The sequence below is a fragment of the Erinaceus europaeus genome, chromosome 4, assembly GCF_950295315.1.
Source record: "Erinaceus europaeus chromosome 4, mEriEur2.1, whole genome shotgun sequence".
NCBI classification, from domain to species: Eukaryota; Metazoa; Chordata; class Mammalia; order Eulipotyphla; family Erinaceidae; genus Erinaceus; species Erinaceus europaeus.
In genome coordinates, this window is record NC_080165.1 from 7,928,656 (window position 1) to 7,950,089 (window position 21,434).

Consider the following 21,434-nt stretch of genomic DNA (forward strand, 5'->3'; position numbering starts at 1 on the left):
TGTTGTCATTGTTGGATAGGACAGAGAGAAATGGAGAGAGGCAGGAAGACAGAAAGATAGACACCTGCAGACCTACTTCACCACTTATGAAGCGACTTCCCTGCAGGTGGGGAGCTGGGGGCTCGAACTGGAATCCTTATAAGTATGATTTTCTATCTTTCTGTATTGCTAAACATGCTTCCAGTGAGCACATAGTCTAACAGTCATTTAAGAAAGAAAGCCACGGTTCCACTTAAAACCTTCATTTTGAAGATGAGGAGGTTACATTGATGAATCTGAAGGAACCATGGCCTAAATCTGAGTATCCACAGATTGGCATGTTCTGTTCCAACGATTTGTCTATGCTTTTGTCTAGGTGTTTCATCATCAACCCCAAATCTAATTCATAATCTTTCTGTGCACAAATGCTTTTCCTCTAGAGTTTTATTGGTGAGTGGTGACACCATCTGTGGGGCTCTGGAAGTCCAAATTCTTGGTCTCCCCTGATCACTATGTCCTGTACATTTTCTCCATACATTCTCCACCTGAATTCCTTGGGACAACTCTAGTTTCAACCCCAGTGCCATCATCAGCTGCACAGACTATTTCCTGTAACCATCTAATAAATAACCTGTCAACCTGTCCCACTCGCACACTACGCTCCACCCTGCAGCTACTATGACCTTTTCAAATTCAGATCTGGCCACAAGGTGACCTCCAACTACTGTCACAAGCCTTGCAGCAGCTGTTCGGTCTAGTCTATACTGCTCTTAATCCCTCAACCCACCGTGACTTTCCTTCTTTATACTCTCACCACAGTGATACCCTTTAGTCTCCACCTGCCATACTGTCTTTGCAATGGGCCGTCAGAAAAATTATGTTGCAGTTTTGCAGAGAAAAGCATCATGGCTTTTCTGACAACCCAGCATTTCCAGCTTCCTAGAGGACAAAGGGTTCTTGTTTTCCTCTTCGTCCAGCTCACGTTGACATTCCAGATCTTGACTCAGCTGCCACTTTCTTCTGCACACCCCTATCACGTGTAACCACAGGACTAGAAAGACTTACTTCAGACTTGAGATACACAAGATGACTGGATTGTTGTCAATTTGTATGTCATCAAATCTGATTTATCTTTTAGCTTAGCACAGTGGTTCCCACACTGAGACTGGCATGGCTTCATCTCCTGGGAGCACGTAATAGTGCTTGGACACACCTCTGGGTGTCAAAATAGCAGTTGTGTTATTAGCAGCTGTGGTTAAGGAGGTAAATTTCCGAAATCCACAGCCCAGCTCCCCAAAAATAATTATCAAGTCTGAAATGTCAGTGGGATCAAGGTTGAGAAACCTTGGTCCATAATCCCACCACACACATGGCTTCTATTCTAAGCATAACGTAAGAAATCACAGTAGCCTCATATTCCCACCGTGACATTACAAAATGAACAGATATGTAGAAACCAGTGTTAATGGTGTGAGAGTTATGAAGATAAAAAAGACAATGACCGACTAAAATTCAACCCCCCCCAAAAAAAAAATGAAAAAAAGATTATGATTAGGTGAACTGGAAACAAGGAAACATTTAGGCATAATTGTCCTGAATACAGAAAGTGATTCATTGGTTACACCAATGGCTGTATGATTTACAATGCAGATATTTGTAATTTTATTATAAGTCCTTTATGCTTCAATAGTTGTCAAGTATTGAATTACATGAAATTGAGTAAAAATTCAGTTTAAAGAGTCAAAAGCTGTGTGAAGGACTAAGTGCCAGTTGTGATGTGTGCATGGGGACTGGAGGATCAGCTCATCGGGCAGCGTGCCTGCACTGGACGCCCGTGACCCAGGCTCAACCCCTGGCACCGTCTCAGCTTCTCATATGAATTGAAAACGTGGCCCTGACTAGTGAAGTCACACATGTGGTGCAAGGTCCCCATCCTCCCTCCTGCCCTCAAGCAAACAAACACAAAACACACAGAAGGGAGCGAGAGCAGGACTAGATACAGTCTCGCTATCTAAGAGGAATAGCTGAAAACAATAATGGTTTGCTGTTATAAAGTCAGTCGCTGAAAGATTAGCATTGATATTAACAGCAGTGCTAGAATAAAACGTCCATAATGAGTAAAAGGTATGGTTCCACCATTTATAGAGTGAGCCAATGAATATCACGGTCATTTCTGTAGACAAGACTATTGAAAATAAAATAACTGCTTTTCTCCTTCTCTCCCACTGTGCCCCCACCCCCGAGCTTCCTCCAGTGCAGTGGGGGCTGGACTTAAAGCATACTGTCCCAGGCAAACTATTTTCTGCTCCCTTCCCTACTACTTTCAATTCTGAGTTCCATTCAGACATCTATCTATGCTGTTCAGGCAGACAGATTAATTCTTTAATTTAGGATCACTCATATATGCGAGAAGAAATTTTCACTTAAGATAAATGCTTGAAAGTATTAGGAGTCATTTATATGTATATACACATATAATAAACTACGTAAGAATTTCAGCAAAGGGGGGGAAAATGCAATACTTTTCTTCAAAAGAACCAAACTTTTCAAATGAAAGGAAGCCATACTTTACCCTCCAATCCTCTCTGAACTGGAGTGCCACTGATGCACCACCGATTAATTCCACTTAAGCGCTGAGCCATTTCCGCAGCCTGAAGACAGAGAATGGGTGTGTGGGGGGGGAGGTAGATCAACAATATATTTAGGCACAAAAACAGTCTCTGAGGAGTTTCTAGTCACAGAACTTACTCCGACATCATAGTTTTCACACTCTTATTTTAACTTACATAATCTACTGGGCTATCAGAAAAGCCCTGACATGTTTTCCTATGCAAAACTGTGTCATGTCCCATGCCCCTCTTTTTTCTTTCTAAATATTTTTTTAATCACCTTTATTTATTGGATAGAAAAGCCATAAATTGAGAGCAAAGGGGGAGAGACAGGAGAGACACCTGCAGCACTGCTTCATCTTTCACAAAGCTCTGCCCCTGCATGTGGGGACCAGGGGCTTGAGCCTGGGTCCTTGCACACAGTAATGTGCGCTCCGCCAGGTGCGCCACCACCTGGCCCCCTCCAGGCTCCTCTTCAATCAAAGGGCAGTTTAGACATGGATAGAGTAGAAGGTTGCCTGAAGGACTGACACATCCCTCAGTGACCTCCATCTTTCAGATCTGAGCAACACTGTACTGATCTGATTCACAAATTCAGTTCTGGTTACATCTGAAGATGGGCTCTGCACTAGCACTTTCTGTCAGTGGCGAACTGACAAAAAAAAGTGTCAAATTTAACTCTGTCACAAGTTATCAGACCTCTCCACTTAGCCAAAAGGCTACAAGTTACTTCCACCTGCATGACACCTGTGGGTAACACTGAGCAATGGCTCAGAGCCCAAACAACCCGTTATAGGCATTGCCATACAAGAGAAAAGTCAAGAGTATCTGCTAACTGACTTCACCCCGTATCAACCTTGTGAAACAGTGACATGAACCATGACATTTTCTATGGACAAGTCCCCTCTCCCCCATCTAACTTCTCTCTGACTGTTCCCCAGGCCTCTGTAGATCTTGAAGAAATTCTCACTTTGACAGTAGGACATTCAACCATCTGAGCTTCGTCAAGGCAAATTCTCCACCACTCCACAGCTACCAGGGGGCTGGGGATGGCCATGTAGCGTTTCTGGTTCCGCAAGCGACGCCCACCCTCACTATTGCTGTGTGGGATGTCCACATAGTTTAGCTCAGAACGAAGGACGTCATAGGTGATGATGACTATATCTTGCTCAGCCAAAAAGTGAGGCTGTAAAAAGCCGTCTTTCTTCACTCCTTGATAAACCTAGAAAACAATTAGCACAGACTCATCAAAGAAGTTGGAATTCACTTAGCTACAGTTTCACAGCGGGTTAAGTGCAGGTGGCGCAAAGAGCAAGGACCAGAACAAGGATCCAGGTTCAAGCCCCCGGCTCCCCACCTGCAGGGGAGTCGCTTCACAAGTGGTAAAGCAGATATGCAAGTGTCTTTCTCTCCCCGTCTTCCCCTCCTCTCTCCATTTCTTTCTGTCCTATCCAACGACATCAGTAACAACAACAATAATGAAAAACAACAAGGGCAGCCAAAGGGAAAATAAATAAATAAGTAAATAAATATAAAAAAAATTTAAAAACCTGTCTTACTACTGCATTCTTCATGCCATTGGGTAATTAAAATATAGAAAATCAATAGTATTTGCAAAGAGTAGGAAAGAAAAAAGACAAAAGCACTAATATTAGTCAATAATAATAGAAATTAGCCATTTACTATGTGCCAGCATTTAATCATTTAATCTTCAGAATAAGTCTTTGGTTTGGGGCAGGGGCCAGCAGGAAAGATGACTCACTTGGATAGTGGGCCTGTGTTATCATGTGTACAGTTCAGGTTTAAGTCAGGACTCACTGCACTGGAGGAACTTTTGGTAATGTGGTTACCTTTCTTTTCTGGTTCTTTGAAAAACGAAGCCAGGAGTGGGACTACCCCAGGGATGACAAGAAGAAAAAAAAAACAACCTGGGGGGGGGGGTGTCCGTACAATGTGTCACAATTCCTAGCACATAATAGTTGCTCAATAAAAGCTGGCATAAGAGCTCATTTGGATGGTGTCCTGCTTTGCCACGCTGATCGTGCACGCTTCAGTGCTGGGCCCTCTCTGTCTCTAGTAAAAAAAAAAAAAAAGTTATCAACAAACATCAATAAAAGTGATGAAAAAGCAGCTTCTTACTTTACAGATGCAGTAAGTGGGGCAACCGTTAGATAATGTTACCTTAGGATTCCTATGCCCCTAGAGCTGAGCTGGAGTGGGGGGCAGGTCAGGTAAGTGGGGCTACCTTTAGATAATGTTACCTTATGATTCCATTTCCTTTCTTTTTTCTTGATTTAGCTATTGGATAGAGAAAGAAATTGAAGGAAGGTAGAAATAGAGAGGGAGAAAGAGAAAACACCTGTAGCATAGCCCCTGGATTCCATTTCTAAGAATTCAAGAGTATAAAGGCTCACACAGTGACTTTTTGGGGAAAAAAGATATGTATATATTTTTTATTTTGAATAGAGACAGGGAGAGATTGAGAGGGGAAGGTAAGACAGAGAGAAAGAGAGAGGTCAAGTGCACACATTACAGTGCACAAGGACCTGAGTTCAAGCCCCTGGTCCCCACCTGCAGAGGAAAAAGTTCAGGACCTGGGTTCAAGCCCCTAGTCCCCACCTGCAGAGGAAAAGCTTCAGGAGCGGTGAAGCAGGGCTGCAGGTGTCTCTCTGTCTCTCTCCCTCTCTCTCTTTTTTATTTTGATAGGAAAGAGAAATAGAAAGATATAGACACCTCTCTTCCCCTCTACTCCCTCTTCCCATTTAATTTCTGTCTCTATTCAATAATAAATAAATAATACTAGAAAGAGAGGGAGGGAGAGAGAGAGAGAGAGTGAGTGCAAGCATGCCCGAGACCTGTGGCATTACTTTATGGCTTGTGAAGCTTCCCGCCTAGCAGGAGGGACCATGGCCTTGGGCTCCCTGGGCCTTGGCCCTCAAGCACTGCAGCATGAGCACTATCAAGGGGGCCACTGTCTGAGCATCCCCTCCCCCTTTTTTCAAGATATTTTGTTCATGTATATATTTTTAAATGAGTTAGAGATAAAGAGAAACAAGAGAACAGAGCAGTGCTCAGCTCCGGCTTATAGTGGTACCAGGGATTAAACCTGTGACCCCAGAGCCTCAGGCATTAAAGTCTTTTGCAGAACCATTATGCTGCCTCCCCACTGCTACACTGACTTAATTTACATGAGCGACAATTTTTTTCAAAATTTATTTTTCTGTTCTCAGTATTTTAGCTTTTAAACTTTTAAAGTCAAAAAAATAGTCTACTACATTTTCAGAGTCATTCACCCTAAGAAACTGGAATACACAGTCTGCTCAAGTCCACATGGGTCACTCTCAAGGACAGACCATATGTTGGGCCACAAAGACAGCATCAGCCAATTCAAGAGCATTGAAATCATCCCAAGCATCTTCTCAGACCACAATGGAATTAAACTAACACTTAACAATCAACAAAGGATTAGTAACAATCCCAAAATGTGGAAGCTCAACAGTACATTACTTAACAACCTCTGGGTCAAAGAGGAAATAAAGTAAGAAATCATAATATTTCAAGGGTTCAATGAAAATGAGAAACGAGCTATCAAAATATTTGGGACACAGCTAAGACAGTCCTGAGAGGGAAGTTCATAGCCATACAAGCACACATTAGGAAACAAGAAAAAGCACAAATAAACAGCCTGATTGCACACCTTAAAGACCAAGACGAAAAACAGAGGAACCCGAAAGCAACCAGAAGAACAGAAATAACTAAGTTAGGGCAGAAATAAATAACAATGAAAATAAGAAAACCATACAAAAGACCAACGAAAGTAAATGTTGGTTCTTCAGGAGTGGACAAATCAACAAACCTTTAGCCAGACCCACAAAACAAAAAAGGGAGAAGACCCAAATAAATCGGATACTAAATGAAAGAGGAGATATCACAACAGACACCACAGAAAGTCAACATATCTGCGAGGCTTCAATGAACAACTATATGCCATCAAGCTAGAGAACCTGGAAGAAATGGCATGAGTTCCTAGATACCTACCAACTTCCAAAATTAAGTAAAGAGAAACTAGACAATATGAACAGGCCCATCATAGCCAATGAAATTGAAACAGTTATCAAAAACCTTCCCAAGAATCAAAGTCCTGGGCCAGATGGTTTTACAAATGAATTCTTGTTTTTTTATTTAATAATTTTTTAAAATTTATTTATAAAATGGAAACACTGACAAGACCACAGGATAAGGGAGGTACAATTCCTAGCACCAAAGCTCCGTATCCCATCCCCTCCCGATAGCTTTCCTATTCTTTATCCCTCTGGAAGCATGGACCCAGGGTCACTGTGGGATGCAGAAGGTGGAAGGTCTGGCTTCTGAAATTGCTTCCCTGCTAAACATGGGTGTTGACAGGTCGATGCAAACTCCCAGCCTGTCTCCGTCTCTCTCTCTCTCCAAAACCTTCAAGAAGAGTTAATACCTCTACTTTTAAAAGTCTTCCAGAAGATTGAAGACACAGGAATACTCCCTTCCGGCTTCTATGAAGAAAACATTACTCTTGATACCAAAAGCAGATAGTGTTGTTAAAATTTCTGAGGCTCTTGCCGGGCCGGCTAGCTTCACGGTGGTGAACAGAGACGCGGAGACAACGGCTGGGCAGGGCAGCTGTATTTCTTTATTCAGGAACAACGATTCACAAACTAAGACAAACTAATCACCAAACAGAACTCGGCTGTCTCTTTGCGGCGGCGCAAGCACTCTTTCTTTTTCTCTCGAACTCAGGAACCCTCTCCCTTACTCTCGAACTCAGAAACTCTCGCACTCTCGCACTCCGGAACTCAGGAACTCTGTCTAACTCAGGAACTCAGGAACTCTGGCTAACTCTGGCACTCTCGAACTCAGGAACCCTCTCCCTTACTCTCGAACTCAGAAACTCTCGCACCCTCGCACTCTCGAACTCCGGAACTCAGGAACTCTGTCACTGGGGAACTCAGGAACTCTCGGGACTCCGGAACCCTCTCCCAGGGTCCCTTGGGGCGGGGCCAAGCAGGCCCGCGAAATTAACAGGACTCATCCAATTCTCTTGGAGGGGGAGGGCTAGAACAAGCCAATGTAAAGCATACGACAAGATAGGGACACAATCAAAAAAGAAAACTACAGACCAATATCTCTGTTGAACATAGATGTTAAAATATTGAACAAAATTCTGGCCAACCAGTTATAGCAATTTATTAAAAGACTGTTCATCATGACCAAGTGGGGTTTATCCCAGGGACGGAAGGTTGGTTTAATATACGTAAATCAATCAACATGATCCACCACATCAACAAAAGCAAGACCAAAAACCACATGGTTATATCAATAGATGCAGAGAAAGCCTTTGGCAAAATCCAACATCCCTTTATGATCAAAATGATATAAAAAGGGGAATAGATGGAAAATTCCTCAAAATAGTGGAGTCTATATATAGCAAACCTACAGCCAACATCATACACAATAGTGAAAAACTGGAAGCCTTTCCCCTCAGATCAGGTACTAGACAGGGCTGCCCACTATCACCATTACTATTCAACATAGTGTTGGAAGTTCTTGCCATAGCAGTCAGGCAGGAGCAAGGAATTAAAGGGATACAGATTGGAAGAGAAGAAGTCAAACTCTCCCTATTTGCAGATGACATGATAGTGTACATAGAAAAACCTGAGGAACCCAGCAAGAAGCTTTTGGAAATCATCAGGCAATACAGTAAGTTGTCAGGCTACAAAATTAACATTCAAAAGTCAGTGGTATTCCTCTACACAAACACTAGGGTAGAAGATGTTGAAATCCAGAAATCAATTCCTTTTACTATAGCAACAAAAACAATAAAATATCTAGGAATAAACTTAACCAAAGAAGTGAAAGACTTATAACTGAAAATTATGAGCCACTACTCAAGGAAATAAAAAAAGATACAAAGAAGTGGAAAGAAATTCCATGTTCATGGGTTGCAAGAATTAACATCATCAAAATAAATATACTACCCAGAGACATATACAAATTTAAAGCTATCCCCATCAAGATCCCAACCACATTTTTTTAGGAGAATAGAACAAATGCTACAAATGTTTATCTGGAACCAGAAAAGATCTAGAATTGCCAAAACAATCTTGAGAAGAAAGAACAGAACTGGAGGCATCCCACTCCCAGATCTCAAATTGTATTATAGGGCCACTGTCATCAAAACTACTTGGTACTGGAACATGAATAGACACACTGACCAGTGGAATAGAATTGAGAGCCCAGAAGTAAGCCCCACACCTATGGACATCTAATCTTTGACAAAGGGGCCCAGACCATTACATGGGGAAAGCAGAGTCTCTTCAACAAGTGATGTTGGAAAAAATGGGTTGAAACATGCAAAAGAAACTGAACCACTATATTTCACCAAATACAAAAGTAAATTCCAAGTGGATCATGGACTTGGATGTGAGACCACAAACTATCAGATACTTAGAGGAAAATATTGGCAGAACTCGTTTCCACATAAATTTTAAAGACATCTCCAATAAAACGAATCCAATTACAAAGATGACTCAGGCAAGCAATAAACCTATGGGACTATATCAAATTAAAAAGCTTCTTCACAAAGCAAAAAGAAACCACTACCCAAACCAAGAGACCCCTCACAGAATGGGAGAAGATCTTCACGTGCCATACATCAGGCAAGAGATTAGTAACCAACATATATAAAGAGCTTGCCAATCTCAACAACAAGAAAACAAATAACCCCATCTAAAAATAGGAGGAGGACATGGACAGAATATTCACCACAGAAGAGATCGGAAAGGCTGAGAAACACATGAAAAAATGCTCCAAGTCTTTGATTGTCAGAGAAATGCAAATAAAGACAACAATGAGATACCACTTCATTCCTGTGAGAATGTCATACATCAGAAAAGGGAACAGCAGCAAATGCCGGAGAGGGTGTGGGGTCAAAGGAACCCTCCTGCCCTGCTGCAGGAGGGAATGTAAATTGGTCCAACCTCTGTGGAGAACAGTTTGGAGAACTCTCAGAAGGCTAGAAATGGACTTACCCTATGTTCCTGCAATTCCTCTCCTGGGGGTAGATCCTTTTTTTACTTTTTATTTTATCATTATTTTTTACTTTTTAATATTTATTTATTATTTATTTTCCCTTTTGTTGCCGTTGTTGTGGTTACTGTTGTTGTTGGATAGGACAGAAAGAAATGGAGAGAGGAGGGGAAGACAGAGAGGGGGAGAGAAAGACAGACACCTGCAGACCTGCTTCACTACTTGTGAAGTGACTCCCTTGCAGATGGGGAGCCGGGGGCTCAAACTGGGATCCTTAAGCCAGTCCTTGAGCTTTGTGCCACGTGCGCTTAACCCACTGCACCACCGTCTGACTCCTCTTGGGGATAGATCCTAAGGAACCCAACACACCCATCCAAAAAGATCTGAGTGTAACTATGTTCATAGCAGTACAATTTGTAATAGCCAAAACCTGGAAGCAACCCAGGTGTCCAACAACAGATGAGTGGCTGAGCAAGTTGTGGTCTATATACACAATGGAATACTACTCAGCTATTAAAAATGGTGACTCCATCATTTTCACCCCATCATGGATGGAACTTGAAGAAATCATATTAAGTGAAATAATTCAGAAACAGAAGGATGAATATGGGATGATCTCACTCACAGGCAGATGCTGAAAAACAAGATCAGAAGAGAAAACACAAGTAGAACTTGGACTGGAGTTGGTGTATTGCACCAAAGTAAGACTCTGGGGTGTGTGGGGGGGAGAATACAGGTCCTGGAAAAGGATGACAGGGGACCTAGTGGGGGTTGTATTGTTATGTGGAAAACTGAGAGATGTATAAACTACTGTATTTACTGTCAAATGTAAAACATTAATCCCCCTTAATAATTTCCTTAATAAAGGAAAAAAAATTAAAAATAGTCTACTGTTCTTATTTCTTAGACTCAATTTCTCTTAATTTCTGATTTAATATCATCTTATTAATTTTTGTGCTCAACTAACAAGTGTTCAAAAAAAAAAAAAAGACCATCCAAAGGAGGTTACACTGAACTACACCTTTAGAAGAGTTGCCTTACCAAGACACGAAGAGATGAGGAGCTCACATGCCTGTTGATTTCATCCACCCACTGGTGACAGATGGAACTGGGCGAGATGATCAGAGTGGCCCTTGTTGACACCGGTTCCATTGCAACAAGGCAGTGGGGACAGTAAAATGGTTTAACCTTCAGATTCTTCTCCTCGTAATTCACACATTTTGCATGTTGCCACAGGTGGCATTTCAGGCACCGAACACGCGCCTTACAATCTAGCTGGTTGAGTTCACCACATATGCACTCAAAGCGATCATCAGAGGGCCTAACACTCTTAGGAGAGGGCGTACCACTACCAGTGGGGTCTAGAGATTCAGTCTGGTCTTCGGCTTCGTGTTTTGGCGTGGCATTAAAGACATTGGTACTACTAGACAAGGTCACGTCAGTCACTCCAGAGTCACTGGTGGCTGGGCAGTGGTTTTGTGAACTGAGATTGGTGTCAGGCTGACTTCCTCCCTTTTTTGTGAATGGAACCAGCTTTTTCCTCATTTTGCTACGATACCTCCTAGCCTTACAGTAGTAGTAGTAAGGGTCGTCGTCATCATCATCAGAGGTATTTGAGGGCAAATATTCAGAATCTGTATCTTTGTTCCCTGATCTTCTTGATTCTTTCTGAATTTTCCTTGGACTCCCAAATACCTAGGGAAAAATGATGTGATTGATTTCATCACTGATAACATTTTAAAAAATTAAATTCCCAGCACAGTATACTTTATTCAATAGTCCAGTAGACGGTCTCTGCTATCCTGTTCCCTAAGGAGAACCAATCCTACTGAGTGTTTTAAAATTTATTTAGAAGAATCACCCCTACAGACCTTAAGTTTAAAAGAAAAGGAAGCTTAACAGACAGGGATTGGGGAGGGTGACCACAAAGTAGAATGTGGACTGAGCTCAGGGGAGGGACTCGGCGGGAGGGCAGGAAGGAAACGTTGAGGACCTGGTACATAATGAAATTGCAGGCGTGTGTCAATGACTGCTGGGAAGTATTATCTCCCTCAATTAAAGAAAAAGCAGCAGCAGCAGCAGCTTTGTAAAAAAAAAAAAAAATGTAAAGACCATAAGACAAGGCCATGGGAAAAATGAGAACTTGTGAAATATTCAAAATGTGTATAAAGAAGTGTGCTAATACAAAGTCTCATCAATATCTTCAAAGTATGGAACAGATCTGAGAGGACAGACCAGCTGTTTTAAACTCTGCAGTATGCGCAAACCACTTTAGAATCCACGCTCTATTAATTAATTACATATTAGGACTTATTCGTTACTTGCTATGTCCTATGTACTCTTCCCTGCATATAGTGGGAGGGGGAAGAAGACGGAGTTTCAAGAGCAGTAAAGCAGAGCTGCAGGTGTCTCTCTGTCTCTCTTCTCTAGCTTCCCCCTCCCCAGATTCTCTGTCTCTACTCAATTAAAAAAATAAATAAAACATAAATGCATAAAAAGCATGTATTTCCTTAATATATTTTCTCTTACCTGCTTTTTTGTTTTATCATATAGATCTTCTTCCTTGTAATTTTTCCCCAAAGTGAAAGTCCCAGAAAAACCATGACCTTTGACTTGCTTGACAAGACCTTCCACAATTAAACATTTCAACATCCGTTTCAGAAGATTCCTGTTGCGCTGAACATCGTATCTATATACAGAACTCACATACTTATAGATGGAAAGGATGGACACTCCTTTTTTCCCATTCATTTCTCTCACGGCTGTCAGGATCATTACACGTGTAGCTAAACGCAAAAGGATAGGCTATCTCAATCAAAATAATGACAATTAAAAGAAAGTAAAACTCAAGTCAATTTGAGTTTGTAGTAAGGACCACACTAAGAAAAAAGTAGATTAAAGATTCACTGGAGATATACTATCTGTATGTATAAAATCTCTCAACACACTAAACGATAAAGTGTATGGAAATAATTTGTTAACCCTACAAAACAATCATTATACTCTCTCTCTCTCTCTCTCACACACACACACATACACACACACACACACACACACACACACACACACACACTCACAGTTACTTAGGACAGGGGGATAGACATGCAGTGTTAGTATATCAGACATCGTGAAAGAACCTTAAGGTCCAGATAACACATGACAGCTGAACACTGCTTTGTTCTCTCTCATAGAAAATAAACAGACAGACAAACCAAACCAACCAACCAACCAACCAACCAAGACCATGTCTCTGTGGCAGTAATTATTTCAGCATATGATAGGAGAAACATTAGTTTGCTATAGAATGTAAAGCAGCTGTTGATGCTTGAGAGTAAACAAGTTTGGTCTAAAGTGCAAGCTAACAGAATTTAAGCATAACAGCTGGGGCTTGGTGACTGCACTATGAATCCACTGCTCCTGGAGGCTATTTTTTTTCCCTTTTGTTGCCCTTGTTGTTTATCATTGTTGTTGTTATTATTGATGTCGTTGTTGTTGGATAGGACAGAGAGAAATGGAGAGAGGGGGAAGACAGAGAGGGGGAGAGAGAGAGAGATAGACACTTGCAGACCTGCTTCACCGCCTGTGAAACAACCCCCCTACACAGACAGATCGGGAGCCGGGGGGCTCGAACCAGGATCCTTATGCTGGTCCTTGCACTTGGCGCCCTGTGCACTTAACCTACTGCCCTACCACCTGACTCCCAAGAGTAATCTTTTTTTAATAACAACTGTAAAGTGCATCCCACAAAATTCAGTGTAGAAACACGGCTTTTTTTTTTTTTTTAAATAAGATTTCTTACTTACGGGGACAGTGAACTTTTTCTTTTGGTTCAAATTCCATATTCTGTGTTTCTTTGTTTTTCACTTTTCCTTCAGAATGACATGATGGGATGAAATAATTCACCACTTTTCCCTGACACAGACAACATTAAGTAGTCATAAAGTGTTCTGCTTATCAAAATTAACCCTCCTATCAGTGACATACAAGAGTTGTAAAAAAGTTATGAGAGACTGAATAGGTACGTGAAAATACGCACTAGCATTAATCCTAAGGAAAGGAAAGGGAATATTAGACTGCAATGAACTGTCACCTCAACCCTGTTAAGATGGCTATTAGCAAAAATAGTGGGTGGGCCAGGTGGTGGCACCCTGGTTGAGCGCACATGTTACAATGTGCGAGGACCTGGGTTTGAGCCCCCAGTCCCCACCTGCAGGGGGAAAACTTTACGAGTGGTGAATCAGGGTTGTAGATCTCTCTCCCTTTCCCTTTCTCCCTCTCTGTCTGTCACCTTCTTCCTTCTCAATTCCTGGCAGTCTCTATCCAATAGAGATAATATTTAAAAAAATTTAAATCAGTTGGAATTCCTCAAAAAATTGAAATCGACTATGGAGTGACTATGATCCAGTCACTCCAACTCTGGGTAAAATGAAAACATTAACTGTGGCATTGTGGATAAGAGCCAAGATGGATGAACAGACAAAGAAGTTGGGAGACGTATACACACTAGACACACAGTCAGTGTACATACACGACAGAGAATCACTCAGCTGAAACCCACATGGAATCCTGCTGTTTACAACAATATGGATGTGCCTTCAGGGCAAGCGAACAAACAAAAGACCAAGCTTAGAGGAGTAACTGGAGGAGGCAGACGAGAAGGGAGTTTAAACCTAGCCCTGCCACGAGGGAGGAGGTTCTGTGTTTAGTCTTTGTCACTGTCTCTGCTCATTTAAGATAGAAAAATAATAATCATGAAAGGATAAATGCACTATCTATGCATAAGACTTTCGGTTTTTATTTAAAACTTGACAATAAGACATAGTTATAAAGTATACACACACCATCTATGTGACCATAAGGATGGGGTTTCTGGCTTGTTTTTTTCCAGTAAATTCTGAAAAATACTTATTAAATATCAACACTGTTTGCTGAAAAACAGAAGGCACCCAAAGAGGTTGTTAACAGCTGGTAGATTCCTCGTCCTCCTTGGGAGGGAGTAAAGAATTAAAAACCAAAGTCTTTACTTGAAAATGACTGTAGCACTGCAGTCAAGTTTCTGTAACCTGATGAGGTGTTAACAGTGTCTCAGGGACGTGAAAGAGGCTTCCGAAACTGGTGGCTAAACTCACACTCAGGAGAGTCTGTGAGAAGGCCCTGCAGTCACACAAGCATGACTGACCAGTCTAACTGCTACCCTCTGAAGAGGCCGGCTGAGCTTCAGAGACTGCCGGCAGGCGTGGCTAAGGACTAACAGAACAGCAAAGACTCGCCCCCCAAAACAAGAGATTTTGACAACCGTCGAATCCACAAATCTAGCTCTCAAAAATATCTACTGGTAATATGAAGACTTGGACTAATGAGCGAACATCTGAAGAAACAGTACTTTCCTGAAGGAGTTTCTCTGCCAACTAGAAGGGATCTTGGTACTGACGGCAAGTTTTCTTCCCATTTGGCCAACCTGACTTATTAAAACCCTGCCAGGTCAAACGTCACTTTCTCTGTGCCCATTCGAAGTTAACTAAGTAACTGAACTGAAAGCTTTGTCTTCAGTGGCAAACAAATGCTCACCACCTGATGGTTTTTGAGAACTCATGGCCCCCCAGCCCCAAGCCTGGCCTTTTCGATGCATACACTATTCCTCTTACCTCAGGGAGACTGAGGGCATCTTGTTTGACATCTTGTCGAGTGTGTGTCAGAATCAGAGCCAGAACCTCCACTGTCTTTCCAAGACCCATTTCATCTGCTAAGATTCCACCAAGCAACTGTGGTCCGGCACTTGGGTACTCACGAGTAATGCTACAGAAGAGAAGAACACATTAACAGGAAAACACTCTCTCTCTCTCTCTCTCTCTCTCTCTCTCACACACACACACACACACACAGTTCTTGAAGAAGCCTAAGCTTCCTGAAACTACATTTTTGCACCATGAGGTAAAGAACAGAGATCACCAGAAAACTGTCTAAAATGACAACTGGAAAAACAGAGGAGGCAGTGGTAAATAGCCACCATTTCTTCTCATCTAAAAGAAATTTCTACCTTCTTTTTGTCATCTTCATCAGCCTGTAGATCAAAAGTAAGGCAATAGTTACTGATTCACTACCTCTGCTCAATGATTCCTAATACTTGTGACAGCTTTAATGAAGACTATTAAAAATCATCTACATTTCTTTTTAAATTTATTTATTTATTCCCTTTTGTTGCCCTTGTTGCTTTACTGTTGTTGTTGGATAGGACAGAGATAATTGGAGAGAGGAGGGGAAGACAGAGAGGGGGAGTGAAAGATAGACACCTGCAGACCTGCTTCACCACCTGTGAAGCAACTCCCCTGCAGGTGGGGAGCCGGGGGCTTGAACCAGGATCCTCACGCTGGTCCTTGCGCTTTGCGCCACCTGGACTTTATCTGCTGAGCTACCACCAGACTCCCCCATACTTTTACTTAGAATTAAAATCTCATTAAATATCAGTTAAGTACTTTAAGTGCCTTATACTATAATTATTTAGGAGGAAATGGTATTAACTCTATGTCAAACTCAATCTATAAAATTGTGCAAGAAGATTTTTACTATTCTCTTCTTGAAGCACTACCAATGATAAACACACAGGCTACCAATCTTAAACAGGTTTTCAAAATATTTATCTTGATTATCAAGCCCATAAAGCTTTGCCTTACCAGCCCGTGTATGGATTATAGTAGAGCTTCAAACCCTCAGGTGTAATGATCTCCCGCCATAAGAAGTGCAGGGCATTTTCTAAAAAATAAGTTAAAAGATTTATATAAATATATGTATATATGTGTAACCATGTATATATCCTTTTTTTTTTTTTTTTTTGGACACAAATGTTTTCCAAATAAGAAAAAGAGTAAAAACCAAACAAGAGACAGAGCACAGTAAATTTCAGATAACTGATGGGAGAAGACAATGAACACATAGCTAACTTGTATGCGATAAAAAGACAAGTTTTTATGAAATCTTCAATATGTCAACAGACACATGCTAGTGTGCTAATTTACTTATCTATCTTAACCAGAGCCAACCTCTCCTATAGGTCTAAGAGTGGTAAGTAAGCTTTACTTAACTGAGGAAAAAAATAAAGCGAAGTACTGAATTTGTTTCAGCTAGAATCTTCAATGGTCATTTCTCATTTTTAAAGTGGCTTAAACCAATTGCCAAACAAAGTGTTTCTCTACTCAAGAGTGGAACTGCAGGATGTTGCCCTGCCTTTTTTAAGGATTAGTAAATGACATAAGAATACAGATACGCACCAGGTTAAGTGCACAGGGCACAAACACAAAGCACAAGGCCCAGCATAAGGATCCCGGTTCAAGCCCCTGGCTCCCCACCTGCAGGGGAGACACCTCACAGGCGGTGAAGCAGGTCTGCAGGTGTCTGTCTTTCTCTCCCCCTCTCTGTCTTCCCCTCCTCTCTCCATTTCTTTTTGTTCTATCTAACAACGATGACATCAATAATAACTATAGCAATAAAACAACAAGGGCAACAAAAGGGAAAGTAAATAAATATTAAAAAAAAAAAAAAAAAGAAATCCACCAGGTCTCTTGTCCCAACCCCCCACCAACTGTGTGTGTCCTGTCACTCTGCCACAGAAACTTATTGAGACAGTGGTGGCCTCCCAGAGAGGCTGGCCCATGAGGAGATTTCTGAGGGTGACGGGAATATTTCACGTCAGTAGTGATAAAGTAGCATAGAGAGGCCTCATAAAAAACCACCTCCATGAAAATACAAAACAGGTGAGATTTTATTATTTATTTTGTAGAATAACAGATCTATTTCAAACCTAGAAAAATTAGGCTAAGTCTCCTGCTTTCGTCTCTAACATTCTCCACCTATCTGTGATGTTTCTTGAAGATGAACCAGCAAGATTTCCATCTGCTCACATTCAAAAAGTGATTCTCAGTGGAGAAAGAATGTAAAAAAAAAAAGAAAAGAAAAACAACTTGAGTTTTACAAATTCTTCCCCCCACCTCCAGGGTTATCGCTGGGGCTCAGTGCCTGCACTACGAGTCCACTGCTCCTGGAAGCCATCTTTTTTCCATTGTCGTTGCTGGATGGGGTGGATAGAGAGGGAGAGAGAAGGTCACCTGCAGACCTGCTTCAGCACATGCAAAGCATCCCCCCTACAGGTGGGGAGCTGAGGGCTCGAACTGGGATCCTATGTGCACTTAACCCGGTGCGCCACCAGTGCAGCCCCGAGTCTTACAAATTCTAATCAAGGAAGCCTTGACTTTGAGAACAATGGCAGCTGAAGATGCAAGGTAAGTGTATTCTATCCCGCTATCTTTATCATCTGTTCCATGATCGATTTCACCCCTCCTCTGTTTTCTTCAGATCTCTGGTCACTTTGACTTTTCAAAAATAATTTGTACTTGGGGCTGTTCAAGGGCAGCAAGATGGTTATGCAAAAAGACTCTTATGCCTGAGGCTCTGAGGTCTCAGGTTCAATCCTCAGCACTACCATAAACCAGAGCTGAGCTGCAATCGGGCCAGAAAGAAAACAAGAAACGAGTAGAGTGGGATCTCTTAAAGGAAGTTGTACTCGCCACTAGGTGGTCCGCCGCTGAACCGCTCTCGCTGCAGCATCCACTGCACAGCCTCTCTCTGGTAAGGCCTCAACACGGGATTCAGCGCTGGGTGCTGGACGTCCACAGGAATGGAGTAGGTTTCCTGCTGATGTGTTTGCTTCACAAAGTGATAGAGTTCGTCAATGTCCTGTCCTTCTGGCTCATTCTCTGAATCTTCGTCATCCTCTTCCAACACATCTGCACGTCCAACAGCAAACAAGACTCAAACAACGGCAACAATGCAAACAACCTAGTCCAACTTTTAGGACCAGAAGCAATTCTCTCTTTTTTTTTTGCCTCCAGGGTTATTGCCGGGGCTCAGTGCCTGCACCATGAATCCACTGCTCCTGGAGGCCATTTTTTTCCCTTTTTTGTTACCTTGGTGGTTTTACCATTGTTGTGGTCATTATTATGGTTGTTATTGATGTCGTCCTTATTGGACAGGACAGAGAGAAATGGAGAGAGGAGGGGAAGACAGAGATGGGGGGAGAAAGACAGATACCTGCAGACCTGCTTCACCGCCTGTGAAGCGACTCCCCTGCAGGTGGGGAGCCGGGGGCTCGAACCAGGATCCTTAGGCCGGTCCTTGCGCTTTGCGCCACGTGCGCTTAACCCGCTGCGCCACTGCCCGACCCCCTAGCAATTCTCTTTCTAAGGCCTTTTCTTCATGGGAGTGGGGGGTCGAGAGTGGGAAGAAAACAAGTACCACCCAACTCCGGTTCATCAAACCTGGTAACTCAGGAGTACAAGCCCACTGCTTTCCCTTCAGGTTTCCCCCCATCACCACAAGAATCCTTATCCTAAGAACACACCGTGCAGCCTCACAGTTGGATAAGAGAGGTTCTGGGTTCCGTCTCTGGCGTCACATGCGTCAGGGTGATGCTCTGGTTCTCGCTCTCATGAAAGAACAAATCTTAACAGCAAGTGTTGCCCTTGGCACCTGAGCAACACTCTGACATGACAACATTTCAGAGATAGCAGCAACACAGTGTGCCCTGCCTGTCTGGCAGGGAGCTGTGTGCTCCCCCTTTGTCTGCTCAATGTTCCGCAAAGGCTAGGCTGCTTTTGGTAGCTCAAGAGTTGTGGTTACGTACTGGTTTTAGTCTAGACTCAATAGACACTTCAAAAATGAATGTATCTTTTATGATTTAAAAATGATTATTATTTTTTTCCTCGAGTTCAACCTTTATCTTTTTTTTTTTTTTTAATTTTTACTTATAAAAAGGAAACACTGACAAAAACCATAGGATAAGAGGGGTACAACTCCACATAATTCCCAACACCAGAATTCTGTATCCCACCCCCTCCCCTATTCTCTATCCCTCTGGGAGGGTGGACCCAGGGTCATTGTGGGTTGCAGAAGGTGGAAGGTCTGGCTTCTATAATTGCTTCCCGCTGAGCATGGGCCTGGACAGGTCGATCCACACTCCCAGCCTGCCTCTCTCTTTCCCTAGTGGGGCAGGGCCATGGGGAATTGGGGCTCTGGGACACATTATTTTATCTCACTTTATACCTGAACATAAAAAAATCTATATGCAAACATATCTCTCTCTCTCTCTCTCTCTCACACACACACACACACACACACACACACACACACACACAAACTGCCACCAGGGCCATCATGCCTCCTGGTGGCCATTTTCCCTTTCTTTTTGTTGATAAGAGACAGAAAATAAACAAGTAAATAAATAAATAAATAAATGTAGAGAGGAAGAAAGAGAAACAATTTTTTGTACAGTTTCACGAAACTTCCCCTCTACAGGTGGGGGCCAGGGGGCGAAACCTGGGCATATGTGCTCTCTGGGGTGTGAGACCACCTGGCCCCTCAGACAGTGTTTTGTTTTTTGTTTCTTTCTTAAAATATTTAACAATTCTTAAGCTGAAAATAATATGCATTTACTAACAGTAGCAGCTATTATAAAAGGGAGAAATGCTTTAGCCACTAATATAAATTTGTAAGAATATCACATTTGCTAACCCAAAATGTCCTGTGGAAGATAATTCATTCCTATTATCATGTAAAAAAAAATTCAAAATATTGAAAAAACATTAAAACCCTTCATTAAAATAAAAAAAAATATTTTATGGGTTAAACAAATTGCCTATTTACTTTTGTATATTCTAGAGTGAAAAGCTTGTAGGACAAGGTTAATAGTTCCCTTTAATAAAAATTATGCTGTAAACGATTTTCAGAATTTCACAGCTGTAAAGACCTACTACTAGCAACTGAATTTGAAGTTTTCATTTCAAAAGTTCAAACATCACGTTTGATCGTTTTAAATTCTAAAATGCTTACAGGTGGAGGCGGAGCTACGAGCAGCAGATCTCTTTCTCTCCTCTCCTCTCCTCTCCCGGATCAACTAGGAATACCAAAGGAGACCACCCGGACCGAAACAAGACAGGACTAGAATGACCACAGAAACCCAGTAAATCACCCGTGAGTACAAACACGCGTGGCTGGTGACAGAGAGGAGAGAGGGGCCTAAGGAGAGATTAAGTGACTGCTAACAGTTCGACAGTCTGTCAGTGGAGACACCACCTCCAGTCTGCTCCACCAACAAGGGGACAGCTGAAGGGAGGAAAGGACTCCCCAGAGACTCACCAAGTACAACTCTGAGTCTCCATTGCTACTACCCTCAGAATCTGGAGCAGCAACAGGGAGGGACACCAGGGCACAGAGATCTAACCAGGAAACTCAGGAGAAGACCTATACCTCGGTGGCATAGCTGAAGGGCTGTGAAAGTCTCTTTGCATAACCACTGGATTATCTCTGCCACACCCTGCTTTATCTCTTGGTCAGGAGTCATTGATTAAGCCAAGAAGCCTATTGATAGTTTAAAAGCCCTCAGGCTACCATAGCCTACAGGGGAAAAAAAAAAAGGCTTTTACACCACTGAACTCCAACTCAGGGATTGAAAAAACTGTTAACTTATATAAAATGGTTAAAACAACAAGAAAAAATAATGGAGACTCGAACCAGGACAAGAGTCCAGCTAAAAGTCCTCCAGAGGGCGAAGCACAAAACAACGAGTTCAACATCCAAACATTAGCTAAGGAAATAATAACAGGAGTGAGTAAAGAATTTGAAAAAATTGTAATCAGAACTGCAGGAACAACAAATGAGAATATGGAAGAAAATTCTAATAATCTCATGGTTATTAGAGAGCTGAAAGCTGAAATTGCTGAGCTAAGAAGGCAACTA

The 21,434-nt window shown here is 42.1% G+C and overlaps 1 protein-coding gene across 4 annotated transcripts in view; it reads right to left on the bottom strand.

The window, feature by feature from the left end:
* The window catches only part of SHPRH (SNF2 histone linker PHD RING helicase), an 81,134-nt gene that overhangs the window by 47,374 nt on the left and 12,326 nt on the right, over positions 1–21,434 (bottom strand). For all 4 annotated transcript variants that reach the window (XM_060188702.1, XM_060188703.1, XM_060188704.1 and 1 more), the window contains exons 4-11: positions 18,209–18,427; positions 16,322–16,400; positions 15,296–15,446; positions 13,454–13,562; positions 12,180–12,436; positions 10,692–11,345; positions 3,559–3,810; positions 2,552–2,630 (exon numbers count right to left, since the gene is read on the bottom strand). In XM_060188702.1, the coding sequence (XP_060044685.1) occupies positions 2,552–2,630; positions 3,559–3,810; positions 10,692–11,345; positions 12,180–12,436; positions 13,454–13,562; positions 15,296–15,446; positions 16,322–16,400; positions 18,209–18,427 (1,800 nt within the window). The remainder of the gene's footprint in view (positions 1–2,551; positions 2,631–3,558; positions 3,811–10,691; positions 11,346–12,179; positions 12,437–13,453; positions 13,563–15,295; positions 15,447–16,321; positions 16,401–18,208; positions 18,428–21,434) is intronic.